Source organism: Scatophagus argus, chromosome 7 (assembly GCF_020382885.2).
Source record: "Scatophagus argus isolate fScaArg1 chromosome 7, fScaArg1.pri, whole genome shotgun sequence".
Classification (NCBI taxonomy): Eukaryota; Metazoa; Chordata; class Actinopteri; family Scatophagidae; genus Scatophagus; species Scatophagus argus.
Window position 1 is genome coordinate 3800283 of NC_058499.1, and position 16363 is coordinate 3816645.

A 16363-nucleotide genomic window follows, 5' to 3' on the forward strand; every position below is an offset into this window, starting at 1 on the left:
AGAGGGTGGATAATGAGGGAATTGTCGGTCGATGGTGCTGGTTAATTAGTGTGACCTGATCCAGGGGCCATGTTAGAACAGTTGTTTATGCCACAGCTTCTAATGAGGAGGATTTAGGGCCGGATGATCTATTTGGAAGCAGGCCGCACTGTTGTTTATGGACTGGGTTGAGCAGTGGCCTCGAAAACCCCAAAGAAAATCACTATAATGTTCCAATAATCTATCTACAGAGACAAATAATGCGTCTGCGCTGCTCAATATTAACTTTAAATAATGACCTTACCATACTTTGTGGTATTTTGTTTCCTAAATCCTCAGTATAGGGACTAACAGGAGCTCGGGACTCAACATGGAGTTCCAAAGCTATTTAGATTTCATCCATGGTATTCCTATAAAATTCTTACAAAACTACAAGGACTCAGTCTGTGGTGGATCTATCTTTAGCCTGACTATATTTAGCCGGTTTCATCTCCAGTATTCATGTAATACTCAGGATTTATGTATAGAATATAGGCCTGCTAGATTAGAGCTTGACAGCGATTTTATCTTATTCTTGAAACATTCTTGTAAGTGCTTATAATCACTCTGCTAGTGAAACTACAATGACGTATAACTGCCATGTAGTGTACTGACAGTATTATAACAACATGAGTCCTTAAAATGAATATTTGAACTTGTAGATCTTCTAGTACAACTACCACAACAGAATACTCACATGGTTTTCATAGAGCTGTAGTATGATACATGGATATCTGAGTTTACAGTGACCGTTCTACGACTATTTGGTATCTCTTGATAATCACATGTACAATTCCTACAAGGGCCTGCAGTATGAGGCACTTCTATTAGTGAGTTGGAATATCTATCATATGCCTGTTATTTATTATATTATATTTACTTCATAGCTTCTTCAGCAGACTCTCATACTCTGATAAATTGCTAAAAATCCGACAACTACCTGTAGTATGTCCAGATGCAGTAACAGGTAATAAATTATCAGTTGTACTTAAGTATGGCTTTGTAGATTTTAATGAATAATATAAAATACAATCAACAAATATATCATGATGTATTATTATGGATAAGAGTTTATTGACCCTCAGGGAAACATTCACAAGCTATCCAGCAGTATATAAAGCAATTAAAATTAGCTCCACCTTCACCAGATGAGCCTCTGAAGTGCTAAACACACTAATGCATCACTTATATAATTATAACCCAATAGTATAAAAAATATGATTCTAAAATTTGGTACTTAACTCTGATGCCAATACGTTTGCACTTTAACTTTAACATTTTGTAAAAGACGTCAATGCTCCTACCTCTGACAGTGACTACTACATGGTTCTTTATAATGTGATGTGTTGTTGTAACGTTCCTATAATTACTTTTCCTGTGACAATAATACTCCTATAATTACTCTCTAATATTTCTTCAAGGATCTCTGATAGAGTTTAGTGACCTTTGAGGTATTACTGTGTACCCCCCCTCCCTTCTAAGCTATTACTGCTTGGACGACACAGGTAAGTGCACAAATAAAGGGAGAGCACGCTCAATAGGTGTCACGCGCACGCGCACACGTGCGCGCGGAAGAGGCGCAGCATCTGCCGCGCTGAAAAGCCACTGCTTTGACTACAGGGCGCCCTGGAGATAATTGGTGTCCTTGGAGTTGAATAAGCTCATTCTAAAACACCTCAGGCCCGGGCTGTCCTGGTGTGTGACTGTCTATTGAATAATTGATTCAGAGAGGGAGGTGGGGCGGGCGGTTACTATCAGATCTGAGCATAATGACTTTATATAATTAGCACGCAGCGTTGAAAAAAAAAAGAACGATTTGACTGTGGGAGTTTTTATGCGGCGAGGGAGGGAGGGAGAGAGGGAGAGAAAGGGAGCTCTGTGAGGAGGCTCGGTGCAGGAGAGCTCGGCTGAGGCGGGGGTGTGGGGAGGGGGGGACCGCAGCCTGTGCAGTTACATGCTTATGCACTGACATCAGCCAAGATAAAGCACAGCCACTCTTGATTTGAGGACATCTCTCCCGTCGGCAAGGTGATACCCGGAGACGCCGTGTTCATCCATCCACGGGCCTTTTTCCCTTCTTTTCCTGCGCGTGACGCACAGAGAGCGAGTCTATGGCTGTTTTATCGCGGGTTTATGAGGAGCGGAGCTGAAGTTTGAACCACTCCGGGTTGATTCTGTCATTTAAACAGAGTGTGAGAGCCCTCCGTGTTGCTCACTGCTCCTCGGGCTGCTGTCTCGCACGCAGGAGGAGGAGGAGGAAGAGGAGAAGGAGAAGAAGGAGCGACGGGCATTTCTCCTGTTGTTTGTTCGCAGAAGGATGGTGCTGGACAAGGAGGAGAGTGAGTACAGAGGACTAAAATACATTTCTGTTTGCCGTTTGGACTGACGTGTGTGTGTGTGTGTGTGTGTGTGTGTCCTCTATGAAACAGGGCAGCAGCGAAGGTTTTGGAGACTGAGAACGATTGTGCAGCAAAAGGGGAAATGAAGGAAAACAAATATTAACGCAGTTTCCGTCACTAACTTAGTCTTTGAAATACTTTTATCAATACTCCATGCCAGCAGAAAACTACTGTTTTATTCTTAAAGGAGGTCTAAGCTTATGGTTTATGTATCTAATAATGACTTAATAGTGACTTTTTCCCATCATAATATTCTTATAGGGGATTGCTTTTGGTAATTTTGTATTTAAGGTGACCCACCTGGTTGTTTGGTAGTAGATATCTCTGTTATTCTGCTATAATTTTGCTGTACTGACTGTAAGGTTTGTCAGCAGCGACTTTACAATAGTGATATCACTGTAAAACTTATTCATTTGGAACGTCTCTGTCTCATTAATAAAATTCAGCTGATAATCTTGACTGACTCCTGACTCTGTGCTTGTCTCCGTCTCTCTGCCTGCACGTTTTTCCCTGCCAGGTGTGTCTCTCGTGTCCCTCCAGTCCAGAGAGAAGCCGAGGGGCTGCGCCGGCTGCAATGGGAAAATCCGGGACCGTTTCATGCTGCAGGCGTTGGACAGGTACTGGCACGAGGACTGTCTGAAGTGCGCCTGCTGTGACTGCCGCCTGGGGCGGGTGGGCTCCACCCTCTACACCCGGGCAAACCTCATCCTCTGCCGCAGAGACTACCTGAGGTAACTACAGCCCCTCTCCAGGTGTGCCTGCACTGAATGAGGGAAAACAAAACAAAAGGCGCATCACGCAGCTTCAAACAAATCTGTGTGTCTGACAGTAGATCCTCCCTCCAAGTAAGAGGGAACCGTCTTATAATGTGTGCAACAGAGATATCTGAGAGCCTCTCGTGGAGAACTTAGCACAAACTGAGTGAGGAAAGAATGCAGATTTACTTACACCAAGACAGATGTAGACATGAATGAGCGGTTTGTCATCAAGATTTTCCCACATGCAGTAATGCACATGCCAGGACCACACAGAATAACAACTTCAAGTAAGCTTTCCAAACGTCGACTGCTGTGACTGTACAGGCTGTCTTGTCTAATTTAATGAAACTTTCGGTCAAAAACAGTGCAGGCAGACAGATTTTAGACCGTCCACAGGAGCCTCACAGAAGGTTAGGGATACGACAAAGCAACTCAGCGAACAAATCGAGTCCGTGTTTTAATGTGCTTCTCAAGTCTTGATTAATCATTTTGGCAGTCCGCATGAAAGTCTGCCAACGTCCTCTCTGCCATCGTTTTGAAAGCAGTGAAACGAAATACAGACGCGAAGGCCACACCTGGCTTCTCCCCTCGTTTCACTGTCACCCCACTTTGGCACATGGCAGGTGAAGAAGCTCAGCTGTGGCAACGACGAGTATATGGAAACAAAACGTTACGTTAACAAGGTTAGAAACTTGATTTTTATTGGACGGGGAGGTCTTTAAGTGTATCACTCCGAGCCAAGGAAACACCATACTGATGTGTCTGCGCTTACGTCGCTATCTGCCATGTAAGAGGGCTGGAAGTTCGAAACGCTGTGAAGCACTTGAGACTCTTCAGATAAAGATAAATGTTTTCAGATTGCATGAACAGCTCCTTTATAAAAACCTTCAGAGTGAGGCTATTCATCACCCAACCTCTGGGGTCTGTGAATCACAATTAATATAATTTATTTAAAGTGTGTTTTTAACTATACCGTAGATTTAAACAGGTTTCCACCCTTACAATCTTTTAACCATGAATCTTGATGACACCACTAATACACAAACCTAAACCCGACCCGAACGGCTCTTCTGAGAGTTATATACCCTTCATTTTCTTGCCTGAAATAACGACGTCTGGTGTCAGGTCAGCAGGAGAACTCCTGATATCTCAGCCACATTGCTGAACTCATGTGTTAGTCTCATGTACAATCCAGCTGGATTTGGTTGGAGCTAAGTCTCTCATTAGCTGCGCTGCACTTAAGAGACCAAAACCCCTTTTGACAGTTAAATTGGCTAGATTGCCTCCTGTTTTCCTCATCATCGCAAGGGTGCAGAGCAAAAGCCTTTGAAGAGCAGGATTAAAACCATGTGATTTCTTTTAATTGGACCATTAGTAGAGAATTAGCATTGAGCTTCGTAGCCTCGTTAAGGAGAATGAAGAAACCCACCAGGTGCCTGCTCAGGGCTCAGGCTCGTTAGATCTGAACATTCGGTTAATTAGGAGCCGCTTTTGTTCCAGTGCTGGTCACTCATTTGATGACGTTTTTCATTGTTGTGCGAAGCTCTGGCTTACACATGCTTGGAGCTTTCCTCCCTCCTTCTGTGGATGTCGTTTTTCATAATGGTTCCTGCCCAAACCTCCTTTTCTATTTGGCCTCTAATGGAATATGGAAATCAGCAGCGGCCACTTATCTTCATGTGTGTCAGGCTCTTGGGGAGCCGCTTGTTCATTCTTTTAGAGGTGAATGAGAGGTGAAGCAATCTGCAGCTGGTCAGCACTGAGCCACAGAGTGTTTAAGAACAGCACAGGGTTTGTTCTCAGGTAGTTTGAGGACATAGTTCAAATGTTGTCAGATACATTTTTAGTTTCACAAGAGCGCAGTAAGTTGACTCTCAGCTTCCCGGTCCTTTAAGGCAAAAAAGTGACATTTTCATATCAGTGAATCCCATTTTGCTGCTCTCTATCAGCAGCCGATATCCAACTCGTATCCAGTTTAACAAAGCTTTTACATTTTGCACTCACGTCACTTGTGTGAAAACTCTCCTGGTTCACAACAAGTCAAGCAGCTGAAGTTTGCAGCAGCAGCAGCAGCAGCAGCAGCAGCAGCAGCAGCAGCAGCAGATGAGTATGTCGGCAGAAACAGATGATCACTGGTACAGGAGCTTTCTCACATTGTCCTCACATGTTTAACTGCGATCCTTTAATCACAGCCTATACGCCAGGCCAGTCATTCAGTCATTTGTTGTTCCCTCAGGGTGAACTGTAATTAACTTTGCCTCAAGTGCGGAGCCACAGGTCAAAATGTAAATACTTTAATTTGTGACCATATCACTGCAGAAAAACAAACAAACAAACAAAAAACAGACATCCCCTTTGGCCTCGGCTGTACTTTGTTCAGTGCTGATTAGCAGATTAGCATGCTAACACGTCAAACTACGATGGTGAGCACGGAATCTGCCAAACCTGATCATGAGAATGGATGTACGCTAATCCTGTTAATTAGCTAACATTAGCAGCATTGCATCAGTGTTAACATTTAGCTATGATGCCAGCTCAGACGTTATTTTGCCTGTAGACTGCTGACACTGCTGCAGTTATCTCCCTCCGTGTGGGAGATGTATCATGACTGTTTCTCATTTTTTCAAGTTCAATCTCTCATAACTCCTACTCAGAATTATAACAAGGAGGCTGAGTTGAATGTTCCCACTCGAGTGCTCGTAATCATCCGCACAATGAGATGTAAGGGCTGCATTAGTAGCAGCAGCAGCAGCAAAGTCAGCAATTATTCGTGGAAATGTAGTTTACCAATTTAAAACAAGTGATTATTTGCAACTTCTGTGGCACTGACTCAGACGCAGGGTCCTGTGGAGCCCCCCGTCCATTATCCCAGTGTTGTTTTCCTCTTCAGCTCATGGCTGCAATGTGTCCAAGTGCGTCCAGACTACAGGTCTGCTTGTCGCCCTTTTGTCCCTCTGCAGGCTCTTTGGGGTGACGGGGAACTGTGCAGCCTGCAGTAAGCTGATCCCTGCCTTTGAGATGGTGATGAGAGCCAGAGACAACGTCTACCATTTAGACTGCTTCGCATGTCAGCTCTGTCGCCAGAGGTAAGATTAGGGAAGCAATTAGCCAGAGGGATCAAATTCAGTCAGCTAATCTAAGGGGGTGTACTGGTAAGCTCACCGGTCATCGTGAGCACATTGCCAATGCATTATAAGCAGAATGCGATGAAATTTACTGCACAGTTTAGAACCTTGAGGAGTTGAAGAGTTTCTATATCACTTTGATTAGTTTTTCTGATTTTCATAGCAGTAGATGTGATCATTGCAATGGATGCATGCTGAAAATATGCCTGAAACTCTCTGGGACCTCATGATTCACTGCAGCTCAAGCAAGAACCAAGACCCAGTTCCATATTTTTATTTCTCTCTGCAGATTTTGCGTGGGAGACAAGTTTTTCCTCAAGAACAACATGATCCTGTGCCAGCTGGACTATGAAGGAGGCCATCTTAACGGCAGCACAGAGCGGCAGCCTCAATAAGAGGTAACATTGTGATGACGATGAATTACAGTCCCAGACAGCAGCTTGGACAGTTTGAACTAAACCATGCGCTGAGATATCTGGAAGGTACACAAGTGAGCTCACAAGCTCATCCCAAATATGACCATATGTAGGCACGAGACTTCAAACCAGACGCTGCTGACACTAGCAAGAGAACGCAAACAACTGCTGCAGCGTTTTATCTTTGAAAACGTCTGCATTGTGTGACATTTGGTATGGATGCACATGTTGAGTTATGAGGGCAGACTGAAAAAAAATGGATGGATGTCTGATAATTTAATCCTTATCGTGCATCACACAGGGGCCTTTCTCGAGTTTGAGGACGCTGGGGACTTAGTCAGGACCTCCTTCAGGGGGTGAAAAGGTTAAATCCATCTGCCAGCTTGCAGAGGTGGCCTGTTCAAGAAATAGAAATTGCCAGACATTTGAGTTATATGACATATGAGCTGCTTTGTCTTTGATATGTCACAATAGGTTCCTTAAAGTAATATATCAATAAAATGCTGAAGTGGCTGGCAGAGTCCACACCACAACTCTAACCGTCCCTTTGATGGGCGACAGAAGCACCGACAACCAATCAAAATGCGTATGTGAAGAGCCTGTACTACTGCTTCCACCACGGTTTGTTACTCTTCATTAGGAATGAAAAGCAAATCACCAGTTGTGCACGAGTGGACTTTACAACACAACAGTTCTCAGTGGTCTTACATGAAGCAAAATGTTAAATCCTGACATTTCCAACACTGGAAAAATTTAAAAAACATTTTAAAATGGAAGAGTCCTCACATAAAACCACTCCATCGCCATAAATCACAGTGTGTCTGAGCTTATTATTATTATTGTTATCATGCTGGTGAAATCCTAAAAACAGTACAGTTACTGTGGTTTAGAAATTGTATATTTTAGGTTTGTTGCTTTTTCACTCAGTATTTCATCCCTTCAGTAAAAACACAACAACGAGGTGGCATAACTTCAGAGAGATGACATTAGATGCTCCATCAGTGCTGCTGCACAAACTCCAAAATGTCTTACAGACAGAAAACAGGCTGACGTCAGGTTTGGTAAACGGGAGCGTAAAGTATGCAGTTTTCCAGCAGTTAGCTCTCACTGGAAGCCACTGTGAATCCTGCAGGTTTAAACACGTCCAGAGTCGTTCTTCCAAGCTCTAAGCTGCAGAGGAATAAATCCGTGAGCGGAGCTGTTCGTCCATCGAGCCCCTGGATGGGCGTGAGCAGCGGTCAGCTGTGAAGGCAGATGGGACAAGTTTGAAAGCAAGTGCAGCAAATACCACAAAGTCCACAAAATTACGAGGGTTTCAGGGTCTGCCTTGGTTCAAAAACGGACTCTAAAGCCACCAGCAACCCAGCCTATCATTATGATACTAAGTCTACAGCTACAGTTCGTAAAATCACGCCACACTGGACATCTGATGGACTCTGGAAAGTTCGAGTTCTTAGAGCTCTGGTTGGTTTTAGTTCATGTTGAGACATTTTTAGACTTTTCGAGCACTTTTCTGACTGTTTTTATCAATTTCATTGCTCACTGAGGTGAGAAATGAGGAATCTTTAATGCACATGGTCAGATGGTTGCCCTTCGTTGTATATTTTGTTTGGAGTGCATTAAAATGGGAGTCTGCTTTAGAAATGCGGCTCCAGCACTGTAATTTTGATAAAATGGCTACAGTGAAGGTTTTTTGGCTTCCAGATGCTGTAACTCTTCCTGACTTTTCTCAAGAGACCCAAATAGTTTTGTTGTTGTTGGATTTTTTTTGTAGATTTATTTAAACTTCTGTCAGAGGCGTCTAAACGTGACCACTGGAACACTGCTTTTTATATGTGGGTGATTTTACTTGGCTCTCGCCCGTCTCAAATCTTAATTTCGCGGACACGAGCTTCTTGCCTCTGCATTAATGTGGATAAGAACCAGTTACATTAAACAATAATATGAAAAATCAGATTCTGCAAATTGACATTGAATTGAAATCTGTTCAGCGCATTCAACTCCAGCTGAGTTACAAAACCACAGGGAATTAGCTGCATTCAAGCTCATTAATCCCCAACGCAATACTGAAGGGAAAACAGGGAAATGTACTTAAAGGGTAAAGCTCTTCTCATGGGATGTGTTGACGAATAACTCCTGCCTTATTCTTTAAAAGACAAGACAAAAATGTATCAGCTATTAATTTCTGACTGAGTGAGAAGCAGGATTTAGAAAGTGGAGCTGAGTTTGCATCCCCAGAGAAGAAGTTCCACTAACTTTATAAGACAGCCTGATGTTTACAGTGTAAATGTCGCTGCATGAAGCAATGAAATACTTGGTGGTTCCTACTGGTACTTTCTTGTGGAAGAAAACAAGACTTTGACTATCTGAGACACTAAAATGTTGCTTTGAGAAATTTGTTTTTTCAGTTAATATTTTTCTCAACAACAACAAATCACAATGGCAACAATAAGTGCAACCAAAAAATCCAGTGTGATGCAGTGGATTAACAAGGCAGGTGTTCGTTAGTCAGCCGAAGCAGCTGCAGGTGTGCAGTGAACACGTCCTTTGTTCAGAGTTTAAAATCAAAGAGACGAGAGTCTGAGGTTTGAGCTCAGCCTGCAGTTTGCTCCGTTGCAGGAGAACCTCGTTTTGCCTCCGATCGCATAGAAGAGGATCTTCAAACTGAAGCCAGTCGTGCGACCTCAGAGTATGATATGCAAAAATAAGAACATCTGGCTCAAATAAGTGGCAAGTTTAACCTCACAAATAATGCACTCAGTGTTTGCACTGAAGCGCAACATCTAAGGTTTTCTGGGGCCAGTCAGGAGTCCACTGTGCTGACTTTCATTTGAGACAGAAGTAACTCGACTGCATCAATCATTCACACAAGCAGCAGACGTGAACGCCATGTCTGAAGCCACATCTCCAACAGTAAAGCAGCAAAATCAAACAATCACCAGTCATAAAAAACATCAGTTCCTGATAGCCTTCCTCTGCAGTCAGAAATGTGTTTCTCTTCTTGTTCCCACACTTTGTTTGAGTTCAGTGATGTATGTGCAACAGGAGGCTGTTTTCACGTTTCAACTGCTGAAAGTTTCTCTGTACCCACTGAAAATGTGACTTTAAGGGCCTACGAGCACGATTTGTGACGTGATTTTGTCTTACTGAATGATGAGAGACAAATTATTCCTTGATCCTGTTTGAATTGTGCCACAAATTACACGTATGACACTTTTCAATTTGTAAGATGACTCAAGAAACAGTTTGTTTAAAGAAAAAAGCTGAGTGTTGAACGAGATGACGTCCCTTTGTGTGTGTGTGTGTGTGTGTGTGTGTGGTCTTTTTAATTACGTGTTTTCACAGTCTTATACTTCACAACTGCTGCTTGTTGCAAAATGATCTTAAATTGACTTTAAAGTGCTTAAAGTATTTGTCTTCACTTCTCTGTCGTGGTCCAATCTGAAACACACTCTGAGTGTGATGCTGAAGCTTGAAGCCTGCTGAGTGTTTGTGCTTTACAGTGAAGCAGGAGACATTTTGTGTCCAGCAGGAAAACTTAAGTGAACAAAGACTGTGGACTTTTTAATGAAGGAGAAGGAGAAGATTAATTTTTAAGAATATTATAATTTGCAGAAATTATAATGTTATTGATTTGTTTATCATGGAAAAAAAGCCACATGAGACACACATTATTATTTCTAAGGCTAAAGGGAGATTTTCCAAACACGGATACTGTTGTAAAGTTGCAACGTGTCTTTCTTTGAAATACAAAATCATAAAATTTGCGTTTTTCCAATATAAAAAAATATTATTTTCTGTTTAAAGAGCCCTCATAGGAAATCACACAACCATTTGTTCGTGATGTAAACCACAATGTACTGTTGGACAAATTACTTTCCTGCAATTAGTGGACACATAAAGCTGATCAAATGTTTTTGTTGAGCCTCTAAAACCACACGGAGTGAGTGACCTGCAGCTGTTTCATGTTTTCTTCCTCTGCAGATCAGCAGCAGTCGGCTCATCAGCTTCCTCTTTCAGACTGAACCATGCATGGAAACAAAAAAGCTAATGGGACATGTTTCCAGCACCCCATGACTGAACTCTTCATTACAGAGCTGCGTGGTCACCACCCTGAAAACCGACTGATCAGATGGACCAGAGGTCAGCCAGGAAGCGGAGATGGACTGACGAAGCTATCAGGAGGATGTTTTCCAGAGCACTTAACGTGGACTGTGAGGGTTTCTCTCTTATTCGACATTCAGCAAATAATTTGAAGAGACTGGTCGCCAAGCTTGAAATATTAGATGGCTGGAGAGAAGCCAGTCAGGGCCACACATTGCATCAACCAAGTCATCCATCACAGAGAAAAATACCAAGTTGTCTTTTTTAAACTTCTCTTTGATTGTCAAAAAATTGTTCTGGCGGTCACTGAACCCCACCCATCTGACACGTACGAAGCCCATAAACAAAATGACAAATATTTGCAAATGCAGTTTGTCTCAATTCAACCACCGAGGAGGCTCAACCGTTTGTCCTTCATCTCTCTGCCTGTCGACTCTGAAGACTCGACTGAACCGAGTGGGATTTCAAACCCGTCCAACAGTTTCCATCTCAAGCTGGTTTTTTTTCTTGACTAATTAAAATGAATTCTAATTTGAGTTTGTGTGTTCATTATTTATGTACTAAAGTGACCAGAAGTCAGTGCCATCACATGGAAAACAACAATAACAGTAATAACAATAAAATAAGAACAATAATAATAATAAAAAACTACCAACTAGTTCTTAAAAGTACATCATAACTTGGAAACTGTTTATATAGTTTAAATTACATTCAAACTAATTTTGCGTTATTCCAGGAAGAGAAACAATAATGAAATCAGGATTAAATTGATATAACTCGATTTTACAGGTAAAATCGAGTTAAATCAGGTGGTATATTTGGAGAAAGTCTTCATTGCCAAGACTTTTTTTAATTTCACACCAAGCAGCATTTTACAGTTAAGAATTTATTTATTCGGATTGCAAACATCAAGTACAAAGGTGCAGAAAGAAACTACGTAGAATGGATATACCGAGAGATGGTGCTTTAGCGCCACCCAGTGGTGAAGCACACCCGTTACAGCTGCGGCGCACTTCCGTTCCTCCGCTCAACAAGGAAGTTCGACCGATGGATGAGAAACGACATCAACCTGCTCCCGTCTCCCGTTGAACCGGTCAGAAATCAGAGTGTTTCCACGGGAAGGTCGCCGCTTTCCTGTCGCTATGGCGATGTCAACATTTCAGAAGGTGACCCTCGCGACGTGCCTCGTGCTGTGCGTCGCTCTGCTGCTTCCCAAAATGCTGTTATCCCGCGTGAGGAAGGATGCTGCTGAGCGGCCGGAAGGTGCGTCTGCTTTCACGTTTCCTCTGAATCCGTCGAAATGGCCTCAGCTCCACGCACGGTGGCCTTTCACACTGCGGACTGACGCTTCTGATGTGTTAGCATTTAACATTGTGAGATAATGTGTACGTTGGTATTTCACCGCTGCATCATTACATTTTCCTCCCTAAAGGGGGCGCCATATACACCGTTTCGCACCTGATTTATTGATGCGAATGGGACTGGGGGAAAAAAAAACAGTTGAATTTCAGCATAAACTGAAGATTAAAACCTTTAAACAACTCGTCCTGCCCAAAATAATCACATTTTACAGCAGGACTGAATCAGTAACTTGTTCATATTCTGGACATTTGTTGTTTTTCTGGCTCAGATTGTGCTGTTGTAGATCAGTCATGTTTTTCCCAGTTGACTCCCAGGTGAATCCTCCTCCTCCTCCTCCTCCACCACCTCACGTGTCTTGCCCTCCCGGTAGGTTCAGGTCGCCTCCCCCCGATGATGCACCGTCAGATGGCCCCGGATGGTCGAGGCCAGAGAGCTGCAGGCTCCGGCTTCTCCAGAGCACACAACCCCGAGGCCATAGCCAGGGCCAAAGGAGCGGGAACAGGGGCGGGAACCGGCGGCAAATCCAACCTGGCAGGACAGATCATCCCTGTGTACGGCTTCGGGATCTTGCTCTACATCCTCTACATACTGTTTAAGGTGAAACACTGGAGACTGAAGCCACGGCTCCTGGATGATAAAACTGCATTGACAGAGTTGGTGTAAGAAGTACAAACAGAAATCCTGTGTTTTCAGTGTTCTGACGTTGTTATTGTCTACCCTTTAGATCACATCCAAGGGGAACAGTAAGCCATCAGAGGGCAGGTTTCCTTCGGTTCGGTCGGAGAACATGAAGAGAAAGATCAGTGAGTATCACTAAATGTCAGTTAGCATTTAGGAACTTTTAGCACTTAGATCACATTTGTTAAAAAAAAAAAAACATTAGATGAATTAGAGACAAGACCTCAAGATTAAATGAGGACCTTCATGTATTTCTCATTTGTTTTCCTCCTCATGACTCACTGATGATTACTAATCTGATGAGTGCTGTTACAGAACAGAAACAAACAAACAAACAGAATGATATGGAACTGGGGGGTAAAGAAAACTATAACAGCTGATTCTGCTGAAATCAGAATTAACTGGACATAACGGCATAAAAATCCAGAAGAGCTTCATTTTCATTAGATTAATAAAAAGCTTTTCTGTAGCTGTGTGTGTGTGTGTGTGTCACAGTCCCAGAAATCTTTGAGGCTGACGTTCATCTTTAAAGTGCATTAACACAATGAGAAATAAACTAATCTTGCCTGTCTTCTGGCGTATTGATTCCCATAAAGTGTCATAGCTTAAAAAGATGAACTGCAGCCCAGCCAGACTGTGAAAAAGAGAACTTTCTCATCATTTTCCAAACGAGTGGAACTGGCTGCATTCGGCAGTGGTGCTCAGTTCTGCTCTGCTCTGTAGTTCATGTGAGCTCAGGCTGTGCTGAGACACTTTCTCCTCTCCAGCCGACTTCCAGTTGGCTCAGCTGCAGGAGAAACTGAGGGAAACGGAGCTGGTGATGGAGAACATCGTTTCCAACGCGCACCACAGTCCTGACAGGTGGGTGTGTGTCTTTACTGAGGAGCCTCCACCTCCCTCTCTTTTCCCCGACAGAAGCGACTTGTTTGGTCGAGCTCACTGGTTTGTTTGATCTCTTAGTGCTTTTAAGAATTGAACTTGAATGTCTGCTTTAAAAATCTAAAATATTTGTTTGTCAGTTACGCCGGTGGGCTGTGGTTAAAATGGGAATGTGTTAGTTAATTTGTTGTTTTCTGACGCAATCCTCACAAATTCAAACTGATTAGTGCCCGAGCCATCGAAAAGAAAATGTGCTACGTCGCATTTTACATTAAAATATGAAGCATTTTGTTAATCAGCATCAGTCCCTAAATTAGGCACAAGATGGGCTGGCCAGTATCAGTGTTGTGGAAGCATGTGTGGGTAACGAGGGTTAAAGGTGGACAAATCAAAACTATAACATCTGCTTGACTTCACTACAGTGAGTGTTTGAGACCCTAAAGTGCTCCTCAGTCCAGGAATGGAAGGCGTTCAGGACTGTTGAGTTTTGTGCCTGTGCTGCAGGGTGAAGGGGGTGACGGCGGATCAGGAGGAGAACCTCCTGCAGCAGCTGACCGAGATAACTCGGGTGATGCAGGAGGGCCAGCTGGTGGACAACGTGGCTCCAGAGAAGAAGAGCCAGGATGACTGGGAAGGTATGTGAACGCTGCACGCTGAGTTACCAGGTTTAAAATAGTCTCACATCACCACCCCATGGGAGCCTTTCAGCATGTTTTAGCACATTAACATAAAATAAAATGTCATCTGATAACCAGTCAGTATTTCCCTTCGTCCTGCAGTAAGAAACAAAACGATAAAAGACTGCTAATGTTTTGTTTGGTGATGCACTCGCGAGAAGAAACTGTTTTAAGCACTCACACAAAAGTGGAATGCTGGATTCGAGTGTTCTTGGTTTTTTTGACGCTCAAAATGACGCTCAAAATGACCACATTCGGATTAGAATTTTCACAGGGTTTGTGCTTTGCGTTTTGATTTTCCAGTGCAGTTCAGCAGTGAACTAACATGCAGCTTCTACCATAAAACACTCTCCTCTTAACGCTTTGCCATGATTTCTTGAGGTTCATTTAAAGTCTCAGCAGGTTCTGATTCTGTATTTGCATGAACTGAAACCAGCGGCATCCTGGATGGCAGGAAGTCAGTTTGATACGCATGATTAGTGATTAAATCACCAGAATACTGAAAAGTACCCAAAAACACAGATTGATTTTCTGTCGTCGGGTGGTGGATCAGTTTCAGACTCATAAAATTTCTTTAAAATGTCTGCAGGTTATCCTGAGGAGCCCCAGCAGTACTGGGAACATTCCCACTGCTTTTGTCAGCACAGCCAGCAGCACCACAGTCCACAGACGGAGACGGAGGCTGAGAGGACGCGGGCTGATGGAGCCGAGTGGGAAAACATTCCTGAAGACGTTACAGGTGGAGGAGAGACTGAGGAAGCGGAGGATCTGAGTCGAGATGCTGTGAGAGGATCGGGTGAAGAGGACGTAGGGCCAGGGCTTGAAGGCGGCGTGAATGAGAATGCCCACATGCATGAGTCCAAGGAGACAGGAGGTGAGATTGATCTGGGTGTCCTAGAGGAGGACCTGGCTGGAGTCCTGAAGGAGCTGGAGCTCTCCCTGCAGATGACGTCCATGATGGAGCAGGAGAAGATGGAGGACCTCACCAGGTGGACGGAGAAAGAAACTCCCTGCAGCACGGTCAGACGGAGAAACAGGAGGAGGCGAGCAAAGAAAGCCTCACGCTGACCTCCGGCGGCATGGCAGCACAGAAACTTCCTGTCGGTGTCGGTGTTTGTGAGGACAGTTTCTTGTCTTAAATCTGGTCTCGTCAGATGGACGGAAGCATGAAATGAATGGCTGAAAATGTGTTGCCAGCCTTGTTTGAGGTGAAGTGTGTATACAGAGCACAATTTTCTATCACTAACCTTAGCCTTGGCTCAAACAGGAATAAGTATAGTTTATTGATTAGTGTAGAAATTCCTAAGGTTTTTAATTCAAACTGATGTGTCAGCATTAGATGTAAAACTGTCTGTGAACAAAGCCAGTGTTAGTAGTTCTGCTAGGCGAGTGTTGAGTTCATCGTATTTGATCTGTCAAGGCCTTTCACACATTTTCTGCCTCTTTTCCTGCCAAATAATAAAGTTATTCACAGCAGGTGCTTGATTTAAAAGTGGATTTAAAATTCACAAAAGACTAGTAAACACGACTGAATCGAGCCACTTTGAAAGAGATTTGAACCTGATACCGGACTCATTTTCAGCTTCATGTGGTCTTTATGTCCAGGATGATTTTTTTTTTTTTGACAAGGACTTTGAATTGCATTGTTACAATAAACGTGCTGTACTAAACTGAAGAGAGCCAGACCTGTCTGGATGGAAATAGTTCCCCGTCTTCTCATACGTGTTTGTCATGGAGAAATTCTGTCTTCCAAACCGCTAACCCTTTAAACACACCTGCCATCTGTGCTCTGAATTATTTTAACTTTTATAAACTGAATTTATTTATTCATCACTCAGACAAGCACCTGTGTCTGCATATCCATGATTAAAATAATGTGAATTAATTTTTTTTTGGATTCTCTCAAGGTTTTTAGTTTGACTTTACTTTAAATTGTCACAAATATGT

General features: G+C 43.2%; 2 protein-coding genes across 2 annotated transcripts; both read left to right on the plus strand.

Moving 5' to 3' along the window:
* Positions 1 to 1938: 1938 nt before the first annotated feature.
* Positions 1939 to 11356, plus strand: LOC124062025 (rhombotin-1-like). The gene is made up of 5 exons (XM_046394442.1): positions 1939 to 2357; positions 2935 to 3148; positions 6136 to 6261; positions 6590 to 6698; positions 10701 to 11356. Exons 1-4 carry the CDS (start codon positions 2336 to 2338, stop codon positions 6693 to 6695), a joined length of 468 nt encoding a protein of 155 aa, XP_046250398.1. The 5' UTR covers positions 1939 to 2335; the 3' UTR covers positions 6696 to 6698; positions 10701 to 11356.
* A 385-nt stretch (positions 11357 to 11741) lies between these two features.
* ric3b (RIC3 acetylcholine receptor chaperone b) lies at positions 11742 to 16091 on the plus strand. Its single transcript, XM_046394439.1, has 6 exons — positions 11742 to 12083; positions 12553 to 12779; positions 12907 to 12985; positions 13628 to 13721; positions 14244 to 14374; positions 15006 to 16091. Exons 1-6 carry the CDS (start codon positions 11963 to 11965, stop codon positions 15482 to 15484), a joined length of 1131 nt encoding a protein of 376 aa, XP_046250395.1. The 5' UTR covers positions 11742 to 11962; the 3' UTR covers positions 15485 to 16091.
* The last annotated feature ends 272 nt before the right edge of the window (positions 16092 to 16363 follow it).